The 14627-nt window shown below is 37.6% G+C and overlaps 2 protein-coding genes across 2 annotated transcripts; both read left to right on the top strand.

Annotated features, from left to right (window-relative positions):
- Positions 1-370: 370 nt before the first annotated feature.
- PTAC6 (plastid transcriptionally active 6) lies at positions 371-3099 on the top strand. The gene is made up of 6 exons (XM_012997910.2): positions 371-929; positions 1346-1414; positions 1580-1684; positions 1946-2065; positions 2365-2454; positions 2542-3099. The coding sequence occupies exons 1-6, from the start codon at positions 465-467 to the stop codon at positions 2656-2658; spliced, it is 966 nt and encodes a 321-aa protein (XP_012853364.2). The 5' UTR covers positions 371-464; the 3' UTR covers positions 2659-3099.
- A 748-nt stretch (positions 3100-3847) lies between these two features.
- Positions 3848-14593, top strand: EFS (histone-lysine N-methyltransferase). Its single transcript, XM_012997903.2, has 18 exons — positions 3848-4201; positions 5170-6872; positions 7034-7241; positions 7352-7509; positions 7685-7764; positions 8161-8292; positions 8372-8488; positions 9005-9097; positions 9572-9649; positions 10071-10127; positions 10417-11281; positions 11359-11414; positions 11633-11712; positions 11827-11909; positions 12029-12108; positions 12423-12499; positions 13167-13212; positions 13385-14593. Exons 2-18 carry the CDS (start codon positions 5249-5251, stop codon positions 14426-14428), a joined length of 4878 nt encoding a protein of 1625 aa, XP_012853357.2. The 5' UTR covers positions 3848-4201; positions 5170-5248; the 3' UTR covers positions 14429-14593.
- The last annotated feature ends 34 nt before the right edge of the window (positions 14594-14627 follow it).

The raw sequence follows: 14627 nt of genomic DNA, 5'->3' as shown, positions 1-14627 counted from the left end.
GATTTTACCACATTGCGACCGGTGATTTGCAGCCATGGGCGTTGTTTGGTTTCCTCTTTGCGTCGTTTGCATTTTTCAACGGATCTGAGCCTCCAAATTTTCACTTATTTTGTATTAATTAAGACTAATTAAAAATGCCGACATATTTTATTGAAATTATGTTTCCGTTGAATTATGATCAGTTAAACTTTGACGTAATATTACTGGAAAAAAAAAAAAAACTTTGACGTAATAAGGTGGCGTAATGTTGCATTTCATGAATTTAGGGTGTCAATATGTAATTAGAGAGACTTAAACTGCCACCAGAGCAATTGTCAAGCTGACGTGGTACGCAGAGTAGTCATCGAACGAGTCGCACCTTAAGTTTGGTGTGATGAATCGCAGCAAATCACAGCTCAAATATCTAATCCTATTTCTCCACTCCCCAACTCAGTAAAACCTCCAACTTCCACTCCGGCGCCACCATGAACGCCGCCACTCTACTCTTCGCTCCACTATTTCCGGTGAAGACCTCCACATGCCGTCCGGTTTCGCTTCCGAAGCCCAACGTTTTCCGGTCGTTAAACATGACCCGACCCGTAACTTCACGACCCGACTTTCGAGCTTGGGCCGACGACGGAGATGCAGACGGAGGAGGACCGGATGACTACGACATGGACGAAGACTACGCGGAGGAGGTCGATAATAAGAAGGATTTCGATGTCGATTACGACACCGCCCTCGCCATTGCCGTGGCTGGGCACGGCGGACAGGACGACATCGCTATGGTGCACAGCAAGAGTTTCGTGTCGATTCACGGCTGGGACTCCGATAAAATTGTGGATTACCGCATAAACGAAGACGAGTTTCATAAAATTTGTCTTCTGGATTGTGATTTTTTCATTCGGAAGCCGCCCGATCCGGATAACGACGTCTATGATTTCAGAGAGGTTAGGTTTTGCGGTGTTGTACCAAGTGCTTTGATAGTTGTACCAAGACTTTTTGTATGTTCTGGCTATTTCATGTTTTGCATGCATTCTGATGCTGTGTAGTGTAATTTGTGCTTAAGTTTCATATGCTCAAGCTGGTAATTACAATTTTGATTTGATCTTATAAGTTGTTAAATTAGGGTTAAGATAATTTTTTCAGTTTTCATGAATTATTCATGGTTATCTATCTACTCTTGAAGACGGTGCTAACTGAGATGCGTGGTGCCGAATTGTGTTCAAAACATGCCGAACAACCTAGCCGATTTTTATGTTACTCGATTTTTCTCAACTAAAGAAAGTATGATAGTATTGTCTTTTACGATCGTTACGTAATTACGTTGATGAAATATGATTTTATATTTGGTTTTTGTTTGTAGATGTACGTCACACCTCCAGACACAGATATTTACGCAATTCCGAAGGTTCTTGCACCAATGCCTCAGAAGGTATTCTTTTATTGTTTCTTGTGACAATTCGCATTTATATATACATGTATTCATGTATGTCCAACTCTCCGTTTATGTAATCATGATTAACGTTCCACAAATGTGTGCACCTGTAATATACTTAATTTGTTCCCATGTTTTTGTTGAACTTTGTTGGAACGGCAGTATATTCGGTGTGCACAGAGTGATTATGGGTGCTACAACGTGACAGAGCCACCGATTAGTGCTCCGAGAGACCCTATGTACAAATCTGAGAGGGAAGTCCTCAAGGTATGGGCAAAGCATGTGGCTTGTTTTACGTGAACTATCACATTATAAATAGATTAAACGTACAATGCAACGTTTTCCAGAAAAAAAGAAAAATATTAAGTTACTGCCTTTCCACATTAATTACAAGCAATATTTTTGGATGGCTTTTCATAACTTTATCAAGAAACACTTGATTGGATGGTTCCTTTGTCGGGAGATTAAGTTACTGCCTTTCGACGTTGTGTTCTTTTACATATATAACTAATGTTCTGTTCATCGCAGGTTTTCTTGACAAAACACTACAGGAACCGTCGGTTGGGTGATCCAGAATTTACGCTGGATTTCGAGGAGATCTATGTAATCGATTCGAAAACAAAATCTATCACAAGGGCTAAAGTTGTGGTATGCATGCACACTTCTTGTAGCTATATACGTTCTCTTGCATTGTCTAAAATACAATACTATTTATTAACACGAGTACTTAAAAACCTCTGAATAGCACAAGTATAAAAGCATGCTGCAAGATTAGAAAAATCGTATCGCTAACTTAACCTTTTCAATTCCTTTCTCTTCAAAATATACTTGCCTTTTGAATTTACGTGCTTTCGATGTTGCTTCAAGCTTGACAATATACTATGTTTGCCATGTTACCTTAGTCACCGCTCTATGTGTTTAAAATGTTATCATATACTTTTCTGCAGGTGACAGTTCCTGGAGGAACAGACCGAGATAGGAAGAACGATTTGCTAGTTGTTCGTGATGGTGGGACTTCCTTCAAAATAATTCCCCCGGTTAGTATAAATAAAAATAACTAATTTTTCTCCGCATAATCTATGTTTCCAATTTTAGCTGATTCACTTCTGTTTATTACCATACAGGACGAAAGAGACGATCCGACCACAGTAATAGAGAAGGAAGAATGGAGTAAAAGTAGGGATGACATGGAGAAACATCTTAGCAAGCTTCGAGACTTCAACGTTTCAAATTGGTTTTAGCCAAATACGGCAGTTTCTCCTGGAAAAACAATCAGCAGATTTTTGGAGCTTCAAATGCAAAAATCATATGCATTGATAAAACTGCCATATTTCTGATCGAATATCGGTAAATGCAATATAGAATTGCCATTTTCAGGCCAAACAAGAATATAGCAGAGATAGATAGATATTCACGAGGTAGGAAGTCGGGGCGTTGGTAACATAATTACAACGAAGAGAGTGTGACAATATAGTCACTTGGTAGGCCCTATTGAATTTTTCGTTAGTTAAAGAACCATGACGACGATGTTTCATTAATGTATTTAGAATTAGAAAGTGAGTTCAATTTTATGCCGTTGTTGTAATTCTTCTCCAAAGCAAAACCCCATTATGGTGAAAATGGAGTATATTTTTAGAGGAGGTTTTGGGTAATTTTGAATGAGAAATTGGCGTTTTCTATAATTTAACCATTTTGAGGGGAGGCTAGCATAATTTACTATGTTTTGTCAATTTATTAACTGCACGTGCCAAACTCGCTTATTAGTCCCCTTGCTTTCGTGGGCTTTGCCTCACTTTGGGCTGGTTTTTATGGCGGGCCAAAATGTTGAAATATGCCCGGATCAATGACTCGTTTTTATTCAAGATTGAACTCAATTTTTCATTATTTCGGCATAAAATATAAAAAATAGGCAAAAAAGTTGGGTTTTAACTTTTTTATATATATAAAATTACTTATATTAATTAATAAAATAATAATAGAAAGAAAGAAAAAGAAAAACTTACAAGCCGAATTGTGAGCTTGAAATTCAACTTTTGTGGCTTATCAGGTTCAAGAGTCTCATTTACACTAAAATTGTGAAAAACCAAGTCAAAGTCCATGTTGACCTGATTAATTTCAACGAAAAACCAAGTCACAATTTGTGAAGGAATCCATTTAAATTTTGCAATGATTATTTTTTTATTTTATTGAATGAAAAAAATAGATTTCGAGAATCAAGACAAACAGAATAACTTGGAACACCAAATACTACAAAATAAAAGCTCGACAATATTGTTTTTTTAAATAAAAAAACTCAACAACAATACAAAAAAAAAAGGAAAATTACTAGTACAAGAGAAAAGGAAAAAAACAAAAAAAGGAAAATTGGTCTGAAATTCCAATATTACCCTCCACTAGCCACGTTTCAAAACCCCGGAACGGCGTTTCGGTAGGGTTGTACCTTATTCTACCAACGTTGTACCTGTACTGTGTATGCGCGTCAACAAGATGGATTAAATTTTCTCCAATTCTTTTTTGGTAGGAGACTCTTCTCCTCTCTCTCTCTCTCCTTCTCTCTCTCTCTCTCACTATTCTATTTATCCCTTTAACAACCGTTTGCTGACACCGCCAAGCAAATTCCCCTCTCTCCTCTGCCTCTCTCTCTCACAAAAAACACATACGCCGCAGTGAGAAAAATATTTAAATACAGGCGTTGTACGCATTTACATATGAATGTTTGTTTTAATTAATTGAATTAAACAATTCCCCCGTTTGATGTTCAACGCGTTAATTGATTATCTCCAGGTACGATCCCCTCTTTTCCTCGGACCTTTTTCCGTTGATGTTCGATTGTTTGGCCCTGCCTGATTCCGCATTGGTGTTTTCAGCCATTAATTTAGGGTTTTAATTTTGCTCGCGGTTAGGGTTTTGGGCTCTGTTTTTGTTGACTTGATTGTTTAGGATTAGCGATGTTTGTGTTTTACCTGCATTTGTGTTTAGCTACCGAATTTGTTTTCCTGCTGTTTTTGTTTTTCAATCAATTGGGCCTTGCATATATTAGTGATAATGAACTGTTTATGTATTTATGTCCGCATGTTTGTATTCTAGTTATTGAGAATATGCTCTATGTGTTTACATCTGGGTTCGTAGTTCCCCGTGTGCGTATAAGCACGTAGCAGAGACAGTTTCAAAGGGTTATTTATTTATTTTTTATTCTAATTACTGAGCAATCGCTATATGTTTACGTCTGTGTGTTTGTAGTTCTCTGTGTTCGTACAAGCACATGTTAAAAGATAAATGCCTTTTGGATTTTTTAGGACAAGTGACATGGATTCATATGAGATTGAATTTGGCGATATCTGAAGGATGTGTAATCTAATATTATTGATATCCACATGTTCTGTCCTTTTTTGACATATTCCAAGCTTATTAACGTTATCAATAAAAGTTGTTAGATAGATTTGTGGGTGATTGTATGCTCTATTTCTTTTCCCTCCAGTACTAGCTTATTTGGCGCACTTGGTAGTATTATGCTTGGAAAATTTTGGTATCGTAAATGGGATGTTAGACTTTCCAATATTGTTAGTGCATAATTCACGATACATGTAAATTTAAAATTACAGTGTTGTACAGGTTTACATATGTTAAAGTCATGAATTCATTATGCTTCTATAATTTTCTGGGTTATAGTGCTTTTAACATTGTGCAATTCTGTATATGTTCCATGATTAGTGTTTATCCATTATGCTGAGATACATCTGCTGTAAACCCAGGGAAAATAGTGCGTCTATGGGTGCATGATTGTTGCTACTGAGGTCTTCATATCTACTGAGTCTTAGTGAACTGGATAATATGTCTCCTGAGACATCTTTTGGCCAAAATGATGGTGAAATCCAGGAAGAGTCATCTGTAGTTGATCTGGATTTTGGCATTGTAAATTTATTTGTTTCTCCAGTACCATATGAATCTTCTGGTGTGAGAGGTGTTGAATCATCAGCAACAATGGCCACATCAGATGTTCCAGCTGCTGATGTTCTTGTTTCAGCTTTCGACTCCATCAGCTTTGCGGAGCCTCTTGACCAGAGAAATGATATCTCAATAAACACCACTGGAACTGATGCTGTTGATTCCATTTGTCATGCTGATCTGCTTGGACAAAGAACTGACGCAGGAAACAATTCTAGTAGAATTGATTCTTCTGACTTTGCCTGGAGTGCTGAACCGTCTACTCATGGTGGATCTGAGTCTGTGGGTGAAATAGACAAAAGCCAAAAACTAAACCAACCTCTAATTGTATACACATCTTCTCGAAGGAAGAGTACTCGCAATACTAATTCGAAATTAAATCATAACAATGAGCCCCGAAAATCTTCCAGAAGTTGTAGAAGAATTGCCAAAACACATCCTGTATTAGATTTAAATCCCTTGAAAATTTTGAGAAGAAGGAGGAGTTTATTCTCCAAGCAGGCTCGATCTTCTGGCTGGGGTATCCTGGATAATATCTTGCCAGCTTTTGAAGAACACAGTGGGCTTAATCCAAATTTAGGTAATGAAAAAAAATTGAAAAGAGTAAAATGTGGTCAAGGAAAGTGGAATGCTATCGGAGACACAGGTCAAACTTCAGTCCAGAAAAGCTCAACTCCAAGTGGTCGCATCTCTTTGAAGATTAGAATTGGCAATCAAAGCTGTGAAACTTTCAGTGACATGGGTAATGTTACTGAAACCAGTGGACCAAAGAAAAGCATTCCTGGTTTATCTGAAAATATGGGAATGAAGTTCGGGGAAGAATTGCCTGGAGATATTATCCATGAAAAGAGTGATCACATGAGAGCTTCTAATGAAAATAGATGTTCAGATCCGGGAACTTCTCCTGATTCAGAAGTTATAAACTCTGTTTCTGATACTCTACTTCTTGAAAAAGGTTTCTCAGATATGCAAAGTTGTCCAAGAATTCCAATGGAAAGACAAAGCCACGAATGCTTAGCAAACTCTGTTCCTGATGTTTCGTTTGGTGATGTTTCAAGTTTGAGATTTCCCCAAGTGAAATCTAAGGAAGGAATGGAGAAAGATAAGCACATTCAGTTTGGTGATTGTAGTGTGGAAAACAAGCTAACCAGTACAGAAACCACAAATATTTCCAATGCACCTACTGGACTTGGACCGGGGGCGAAAGTGAATGATTTATCTAATTGCAGTGAAATGAATCCATCTTCTGGGCTTGTTGCTGCAATTGAGTCCTCAAACTCACAGGTGGCTGACACATTGGTTCCTTGTCGCAATGGTCAGAAATTCCCTAAATATTCTGGGGCAAAGGGAGGGCGTAAAAGCAGGTCTGGAATCTTGGATTTGCCCCGCAAGAAAGATAAAGCCTCCAAAAAGAAGGGTGATAGAAGTAATTCAGTAGGCAAGCATCAACTTTATGAGAAGGGTGATGGTAATTGCGTCATTGGTGGAGTGGAGAGCCATCTGGCAGCAGGTACCATTTTAAGTTTGTATAGATGATGTGTGCATGAGAAGTTCCAGTCCACCGTCCCCTTTCCTCCTAAACCAAATCCTGAATCGATAAACCATGTGAAACTATTCAATTATTGATGCATCATTTAAACAAATTTTCTTATAGTGTAACTAATTTTGAAGGGAATCAAACATCATCTGATCTTGGAGAAAATGAAGACCCATCCAAGGGTTCCAGTGGACCCCTAACCAGTTTGCAATTACCATCTGCTGAACTAAGGGATCAATATGTTCCACCTAGGAATGCGTGGGTTCTTTGTGACGATTGTCAAAAATGGCGGAGGATACCAGCTACACTTGCAGATCAAATTGAAGAGACAAATTGTGGATGGTAAATGATCATAGTTGCTGCATGTAGACTTTGAATATATGAAAATGACCATAAATATCACATGTTCACTGGGATTTATACTTATGATTATGTATCTTCATTTTTTGTAGGACTTGCAAAAATAACACTGATAATGACTTTGCTGACTGCTCAATTCCTCAAGAAAAGTCAAATTCAGAAATCAATGAAGAGCTAGAAATATCTGATGCTTCTGGTGAGGAAAATGCTGGTGATGCCATGATGAAGTCTAATGTAAACCGATCGAAAGGTAATTTGATTACCATATCGTCCCAGCATGATCTCTAGCCCCGAGCACCCTCCCCCCCCCCCCCCCCCCCCCCCCCCGACACACACACCTAAATTTTAGATCCTTTTCGATCCATATCTAGGTCATATATGTCCCTTTTGCTTTTGACGTTTGAGTTGATTTTGTATATCTGCAGCTGCCGAAAATCCATCTTGGTCTCTTATTAAGTCAAACTTGTTTCTGCATCGAAGCCGTAAAACTCAGACCATCGATGAGGTTAATACTCAGCTTTGTCCATCTGCATTCCAAATTGTACTTTGAGTTGACCTATGTGTATTCAATTCTATTTTTTCGTTACCTACTTTTCTAATGGCAAGAGCTTGTTCATTGGTCAATTCTTTTCCGCGTCAAACCTACAAAGAAAGAATGGGTGCGGCTTGAAACTGAAATTTGGATTCAAAGTTTTTTTTTTCTTTTTTTTGTGTGGTTCCATGTATTATAGCCCCAATTTTACATGGATCTTCTTCTCTTCCTTTTTATGAAATATAAATTGCTGTGGTTTTTCCATATGTAGCTTTGTCTCTATGCCTGTCTTTGTACATTTCTATTCTTACAAGCTTCTGGTTTTTTATCAACCTGAAATCATTTTGGCCATTTCACTGTTCATATTAGGTGATGGTTTGTCATTGCAAACCTCCATCAGATGGCAGAATGGGTTGTGGATCGGAATGTTTGAACCGAATGCTCAACATTGAGTGTGTTCGAGGAACCTGTCCGTGTGGTGAATTTTGTTCAAATCAACAGGTGAGCAAACTTCTAATGACCACTTTCTCGTTTATTCTATTTCTTATTACTGAAGTATTTTTTCTTAATTTGCTTGCAGTTCCAGAAACGCAAGTATGCTAAACTGAAGTGGTTCAGGTGTGGAAAGAAGGGTTTTGGTCTTCAATCTCTTGAAAATGTATCTGAAGGACAGTTCCTTATCGAATATGTTGGAGAGGTAACTTGGGGTCCTTTATACTTCAGAATGTTTTGGCTCATGTTAGGAAATGATATCACGTCATGCAGAATTGAATGGTTAATACTGCATTGTTTATAATAAATCACTTCATAAGGCTTTGGCAAGAAATTAAGATATACTTTTATTAATGTACATTTACTATTTTTCCTGACTGGCGGTCATAAAGTTCTCCCTTGACGATGACTCAAGCTTTGTCTCAATTCTCTACCCCTTTCGGCAATGCAAAACATTGGTCATTTGTCTCATTCTATTATTTGCATGGCACATGTCCTGCGAAATGAGGTTATTAGGCCTTCACAGTTCGTTTGTCACAATTCTTTTTCGGAGCCATAGACCATGTGGCTCTAGGTGGGACATTGATTTCCATATTGATTTAACCGATAAATACAATTGAAGAATGCTAATTCTAAATTGATTTTTATTGTAGTGTATCTGAATTTAACCTTGAAGGAAACCTCATTTTTTATGTAATTATTGAATTTATGGATGCTACAGGTACTTGATATCCATGCTTATGAAGCAAGGCAGAGAGAGTATGCATTGCACGGACACAAACATTTTTACTTCATGACGCTGAATGGGAGTGAGGTTTGCTATCATCCCTTCTTCTCGATACGTGTAAAATTGAAACGTCATTTTTATGATCAAATTCAATTTCTAACGATAATACTTTTGTAGTCTAATATTTTTCTCTAAAGACTTAATGACCTGAAGTTAATATATATCAATAACTTAAAGCTAATCTTGCTTTTTTGTATTACTATAGATAACAAGTGAATTGCTGCCTCTTCTTATATCCTTTCCTCTTTTCCATGAAATACTTGAGCACTGACATAACTGTAGATGGGGAAACATAACCAGTCTTGAGTTATGGAGCTGAATGCATGTTGAATTCAAGGAAGAATTTATCTATGAACAAACAATAATTCAAATCGTGTTTAAATCTATTTTTGCCTGGATAACTATAAAATTTATTTCAGTTCACTGAGAGTTCCCTTGGTTCAGTTTTGAGCTTTCTCTTAGATATTTTATGTGTCTATAAATCAATGCTTTTTGTTTCAGGTAATTGATGCATGTGCCAAAGGAAATTTGGGACGTTATATAAACCATAGTTGTGATCCCAACTGCCGAACAGAAAAGGTATTGCGGGGAACTTAATCTTTCATATCTGTGTAGTCTTTATGTATCTTGGGGATCCACTATAGAATGAATAGTTACTTCAAAAGTCAAAAATATATTGATAGCTAAGTTTTGTATCTTTAAGAAATTATTTTCTCAATAATGAACTGGTTATTTTATATTATATGGCTTATGTGGCACTTGTCTCGACTGCCAATAGTATTAGATTTAGAATGTAGTCTTTTCTGCAGATTGTTCATGATGAAATTATATTTTTCCACATAACTTCTACTTATTCATTTCAAAATGTATTATCATTTTTGTATTTTTTCAAAATTACGTATTGTGTGTTTATTTCCTGCACTGTTACTTTGAGAAACAAGTGTGTAACTCTTGGACTTTAAAATATTAACTCAATTTTCTTTTTTTTTATTCTTAACAGTGGATGGTGAATGGAGAAGTCTGCGTTGGACTCTTTGCTGTTAGAAACATTAAAAAGGTAACTCCCTCTGCTAATAACCACAGATCCTCATGTCTTGTCAAGTTGCAGTGACAAATGTTTATGTTACTAGAAAAATAGTGGTGGTGTAGGGGGGAGGTTGGTTAACATTTTTTGGTTATTTTCTGCTAGTTAGGGGGGTTAGGTAACTTATAGCGGTAGGATGGCTTTGTGTAATATGTGAAGTGCTAGATAAAATGCATTTTTTCATAATTTTCTGGTACTTGGAGCAATATTTGTCTATTCTTGTCGTAACTTAACGAACAAGATTATTCATTTTGTATGTCAGGGTGAAGAGGTTACATTTGACTATAATTACGTACGCGTTTTTGGCGCTGCTGCAAAAAGATGTGTATGTGGTTCACCTAATTGCCGGGGCTATATAGGTGGTGATCTAACGAATTCTGAAGTAATTGTTCAGGGTGACTCAGATGATGAACATGCAGAACCTGTTATGACATGTGAAGATAAAGAGATGAATGACGATTGGAATGACATAATAGCAAATTCCTTGCATGTAAGAGAAAATGGAAGTGCAAGCATGGGTTCAAAAACTTCATTTAAAAAAGTGAGTGTTGGTTCTGCTTCTACGGATAAACGCTGTAAGACTTCAATCGCTACAGAGGTTGTGGGGATGATGGTTCAAACTAAAACTTCTGTTAACGAATTTGTCTCTACTGCGGCTGTTGGACTGTTGGATACCAGCAAAGATACTGAAGAGTCCTTGAATACTTCCGAGTCAGTTGGTTCTGAGGTTGAATCTGAGGGCCTTCTGTCCCAAAAGCATTCACCTGTTCAACTCCTTGATGTTTCCTTTCAATCAGAGGGTAAAGTTATGAAAAAAGCAACATCTTCAACTCTGCGTTCTGCTTATGAATCGGAAATGACTACTACCACGTTACCTGGCAAGACACAGCCAGATACAATCGAATCTAAGAGAAAGTTGAAATATGGTACTCTTGGCGGGAAGGAGGAATTAGCAAAATCTGCTTCTGTTGCTAAGACTCGCCGTTCATCATCATCAATTAAAAAAGGAAAACTTAAACCTAATATTGTGAATGAAAAAGGAACTTCGGATGTGGAGAGGCCAAATGCAGCAGCCCACAAATCTAAAAAGTTACCAGAGCTTTCCTTAAACAGTCATGTTGAAACAGGTACACAGTCATTTTCACACTTCCTTTTGCAGCATTATGCCTGACTTTTACTGCAATAACTTACCCGTTGATTACAGTTGAGGAGAAACTGAACGAGTTGCTTGATACTGGTAGGGGAATAAGCAAGCGAAAAGTAAGTTATCCACTTCTCTTCACAAAGTTTTCCTTATTTTGTTACTCTCTTGTTTATCCAAGCATGTTTTTGAAGCATAGGATACCTCTGTTTTCTGATTTATAATTATAGTAACAAGCGGAAGTTCTGGTTTTGCTTTTACTTTTATGCACTTGATCCTCTTATTATGCCTATAGAGAGTTGTTTTTCATTTCTTAAGCTCTCATGTGATTCAATAGGATGCATCAAGAGGTTACTTGAAGCTTCTGTTTCTAACTGCTGCATCTGGGACTAGTGGCAATCGGGAAGCTATACAGAGGTAATTTCAGATATGTGCACATAACACCCGCAACATCCCACCTTAATAGTTTATGTTAGTAAAAGTGACTATGTTGTCTTGGGTGACATTTAATGTGGGTTTCTCCCTTTTCAGCAATCGAGATCTTTCAATGATCTTGGATGCACTCTTGAAGACAAAATCTCGGACTGTTTTGGTTGATGTAATCAACAAGAATGGTAATTATATCATTGTCTTGTTGCCGTAATATGTGGAATATGTCTACCACTTATTTTAATGCCTTTTCATAGCTTCTAAAAGATTGTTGCTGATGGGCGATTTTATTTTTGGTTTGTAGGTCTGCAGATGTTACACAACATAATGAAGCGGTACAGAAAGGAGTTCATTAAAACTCCAATTCTGCGCAAGCTTCTTAAGGTAATGAACTTACAATCTCCCAGTTGCTGAACAAGCAAGCTGAAAAACTGTTTTATTCTTATCAAGAATACGCTAAGAGGAACCTTGGAAACTTCTCATTTCTAGATAATTAAGGAATCTCCTAGTTTTTGAACTACCTCAAATTGGTTTATATGATATAATGACTGAACATATCTTTGATGTTTCCCCCCAAGACCACCGTAACCAGTTCCGAACCTGTGAATATCCCTCTTTGTTATGCTATTTGAAATTGTATTTAGATAAAATACAGTTTAGAGTTGTTGGCAGTTGTTGCTCACTATTCTTTTGCATAGGTTCTCGAGTATCTTGCAATGAGAGAGATTCTTACTTTGGAGCACATAACTGGAGGTTCACGTCCAGGAGTGGAGAGGTGAGAAAAAATCCTGTATTAACTTATTTTGATTGTATGTGGAAAATGTCCTTCCATTTGTGATCAAAATTAAAATTGTTGTATGCCCCTTTTCTATACCTTTCTATGTGTAGAAAGGCTGATTATTTCTCTTGTTTCCCCATTGTCTGATAAAACTCTGACCCTGGCTACTGATGGACCTGAACAGAATGAACTGATATAGCTCCTTGTGTTCTGATACTATCATTATATTCAATAAGCTTTTTAGTAACTTTATGCAATAAATTGATGGAGCCCTTTGAAGTAGTTAAAGAAAAACTGAAATGGTTGATCAGAGATCAATGAAGTAGTTACTTCAGATATTGCTAGCTAAGACAGGTGCATTTAGGAGAGTTGATTATCCAAATTAATTTATTTTTAAATAGAGACAGTTTCCTTTCATAATTAACACTTGATTATTACAATAACTCAAGATCTGGCTTGATTCTTCCTGTTCACTCACCTCTTCTCTTAGATATACACACAGATAAATCTTCCTATTAACTAATCTCTTCTCTTACATAGGCACAGATAAAATTTTCTCATTCTCTTTGTCTCTCATATATTTATCCTATCTTGCTGATATGTTCCTTGTTGTTTCATGTTTTGCTTTCATGATTATGTTTCTAAATTGAATCTTAATTTACAGCTTTAAAGATTCAATACTGACGCTGACTGAACATGCTGACAAGCAGGTAATGAACATACTAAGTGATTAGCTATTTCTTAATCTCGTGTTTGCATTTTTTTTTCTCCTTTACATCTTTTGGCAGTGTCTCTAGATCAATACTTAAACGATGAATGTGTGAGCTTTGCATTATCGATAGGCTGTTGGCTGAATTTCTGTTGTGATATTCCTGCTCTCAGGTGCATCAAATTGCACGGAACTTCCGGGACCGTTGGATTCCGAGATCCCACAGAAAAAACTGCTTCATGGAAATGGATGACCGTAAGATGGAATTTCATCAGCGTGGGTATTGTAGGTTATCGAACGATCGTTGGAATGATCAAAGTGGGAAACCTGCAGAAGTGGCAGAATGTCGTGACACAGAAATAGCAACTGCATCGCTTAATGTTGAGACTTCTACACCGAACCACTCTGCTTCTGGTTGTAGTGCTGGAACCAATGGAACAAGAACACGCAAGCGTAAGAGTCGATGGGATACCCCACCGGACGAAAACCTGCATTCCAGAATTAGAACAAACATGTCAGGTGACGGAAAGACAGACAGTGATGACGATGTCCCTCCTGGATTTTCATCTCCCTGTATTGACTCTGTGGTTCCAGCTGATGCTTCTTCAACTGCTTTTAACCGCCTAGGGAGAAATACATGCATAAAGCTTCCATTTGATACAGTGTTGGGAGATTTACAGCAGAGATATATTTCAAGCATTCCTCTCTCCTATGGAGTTCCGTTTTCTCTCATGCAGCAGTGTGGGAATGCAGCTCCAGGCTTGCCGTTCCATCCTTTTCCTCCGTTGCCTCCACATGCCCATAACAAGGGAGACCACCGACCAACATCGGTGGCCGAATGTGCGTCATTCAGTGAAGTTGCAGAAAAAACAGAACAGGATAATAATAATAATGCTGCTTGTGTTACTCATCACTCTGGCGAAAAACGTCCATTGTCATGGAGCATGGATCCACCAGAAATGAATAATTCAGCGGAAAACGATCGGCCAGATTTTCAGCGAGAAGGAGGCGGCGGCGGTTCTTATAGCTTGGGAAGGAAATTCTTTAGGCAGCAGAAGTGGAATCATTCAAAACAGGTACCACCTTGGGTTCGAATTAGAAATGGTTGGGGGGGCCATGCAGGGAACACAAGAAATGATACGGCAGGTGTGGGTTTTGGAAACGGAGCAAATCAGTTTAGGAGTTGTGATGATTCTAACTGGAGAGGAGATTTCTAGACATTGCAGTTCATCAGCATTTGTTATTAAAAAAAGAAAAGAAAAATCAGCATCGTTTTTATAGGAGATTTTTCAAGGAGCTTTCAAAATCGTTCAATGCTCCTTTTTGATGTACCCTTAAATTCATTATCGCACAGTTATACTAATAGTTTAAATATTCTTTTATATCTTCGTCTCTAGACTAGAATGCGCCCCCTGT

Source organism: Erythranthe guttata, chromosome 14 (genome assembly GCF_056151865.1).
Source record: "Erythranthe guttata isolate IM_541 chromosome 14, IM_541, whole genome shotgun sequence".
In the NCBI taxonomy this organism is placed as follows: Eukaryota; Viridiplantae; Streptophyta; class Magnoliopsida; order Lamiales; family Phrymaceae; genus Erythranthe; species Erythranthe guttata.
This window is presented reverse-complemented; position numbering and strand designations above follow the sequence as displayed.

Bases quoted from the DNA above. Each gene is read 5' to 3' on its own strand.
- EFS (XM_012997903.2), top strand. From the start codon at position 5,249: ATGTCTCCTGAGACATCTTTTGGCCAAAATGATGGTGAAATCCAGGAA. The intron at 10,128-10,416 runs GTAACTCCCTCT...TTTGTATGTCAG, and splicing joins CTGTTAGAAACATTAAAAAG to GGTGAAGAGGTTACATTTGA. The intron at 11,415-11,632 runs GTAAGTTATCCA...GTGATTCAATAG, and splicing joins GGGGAATAAGCAAGCGAAAA to GATGCATCAAGAGGTTACTT.
- PTAC6 (XM_012997910.2), top strand. From the start codon at position 465: ATGAACGCCGCCACTCTACTCTTCGCTCCACTATTTCCGGTGAAGACC. The intron at 1,415-1,579 runs GTATTCTTTTAT...TTGGAACGGCAG, and splicing joins TTGCACCAATGCCTCAGAAG to TATATTCGGTGTGCACAGAG. The intron at 2,455-2,541 runs GTTAGTATAAAT...ATTACCATACAG, and splicing joins CCTTCAAAATAATTCCCCCG to GACGAAAGAGACGATCCGAC.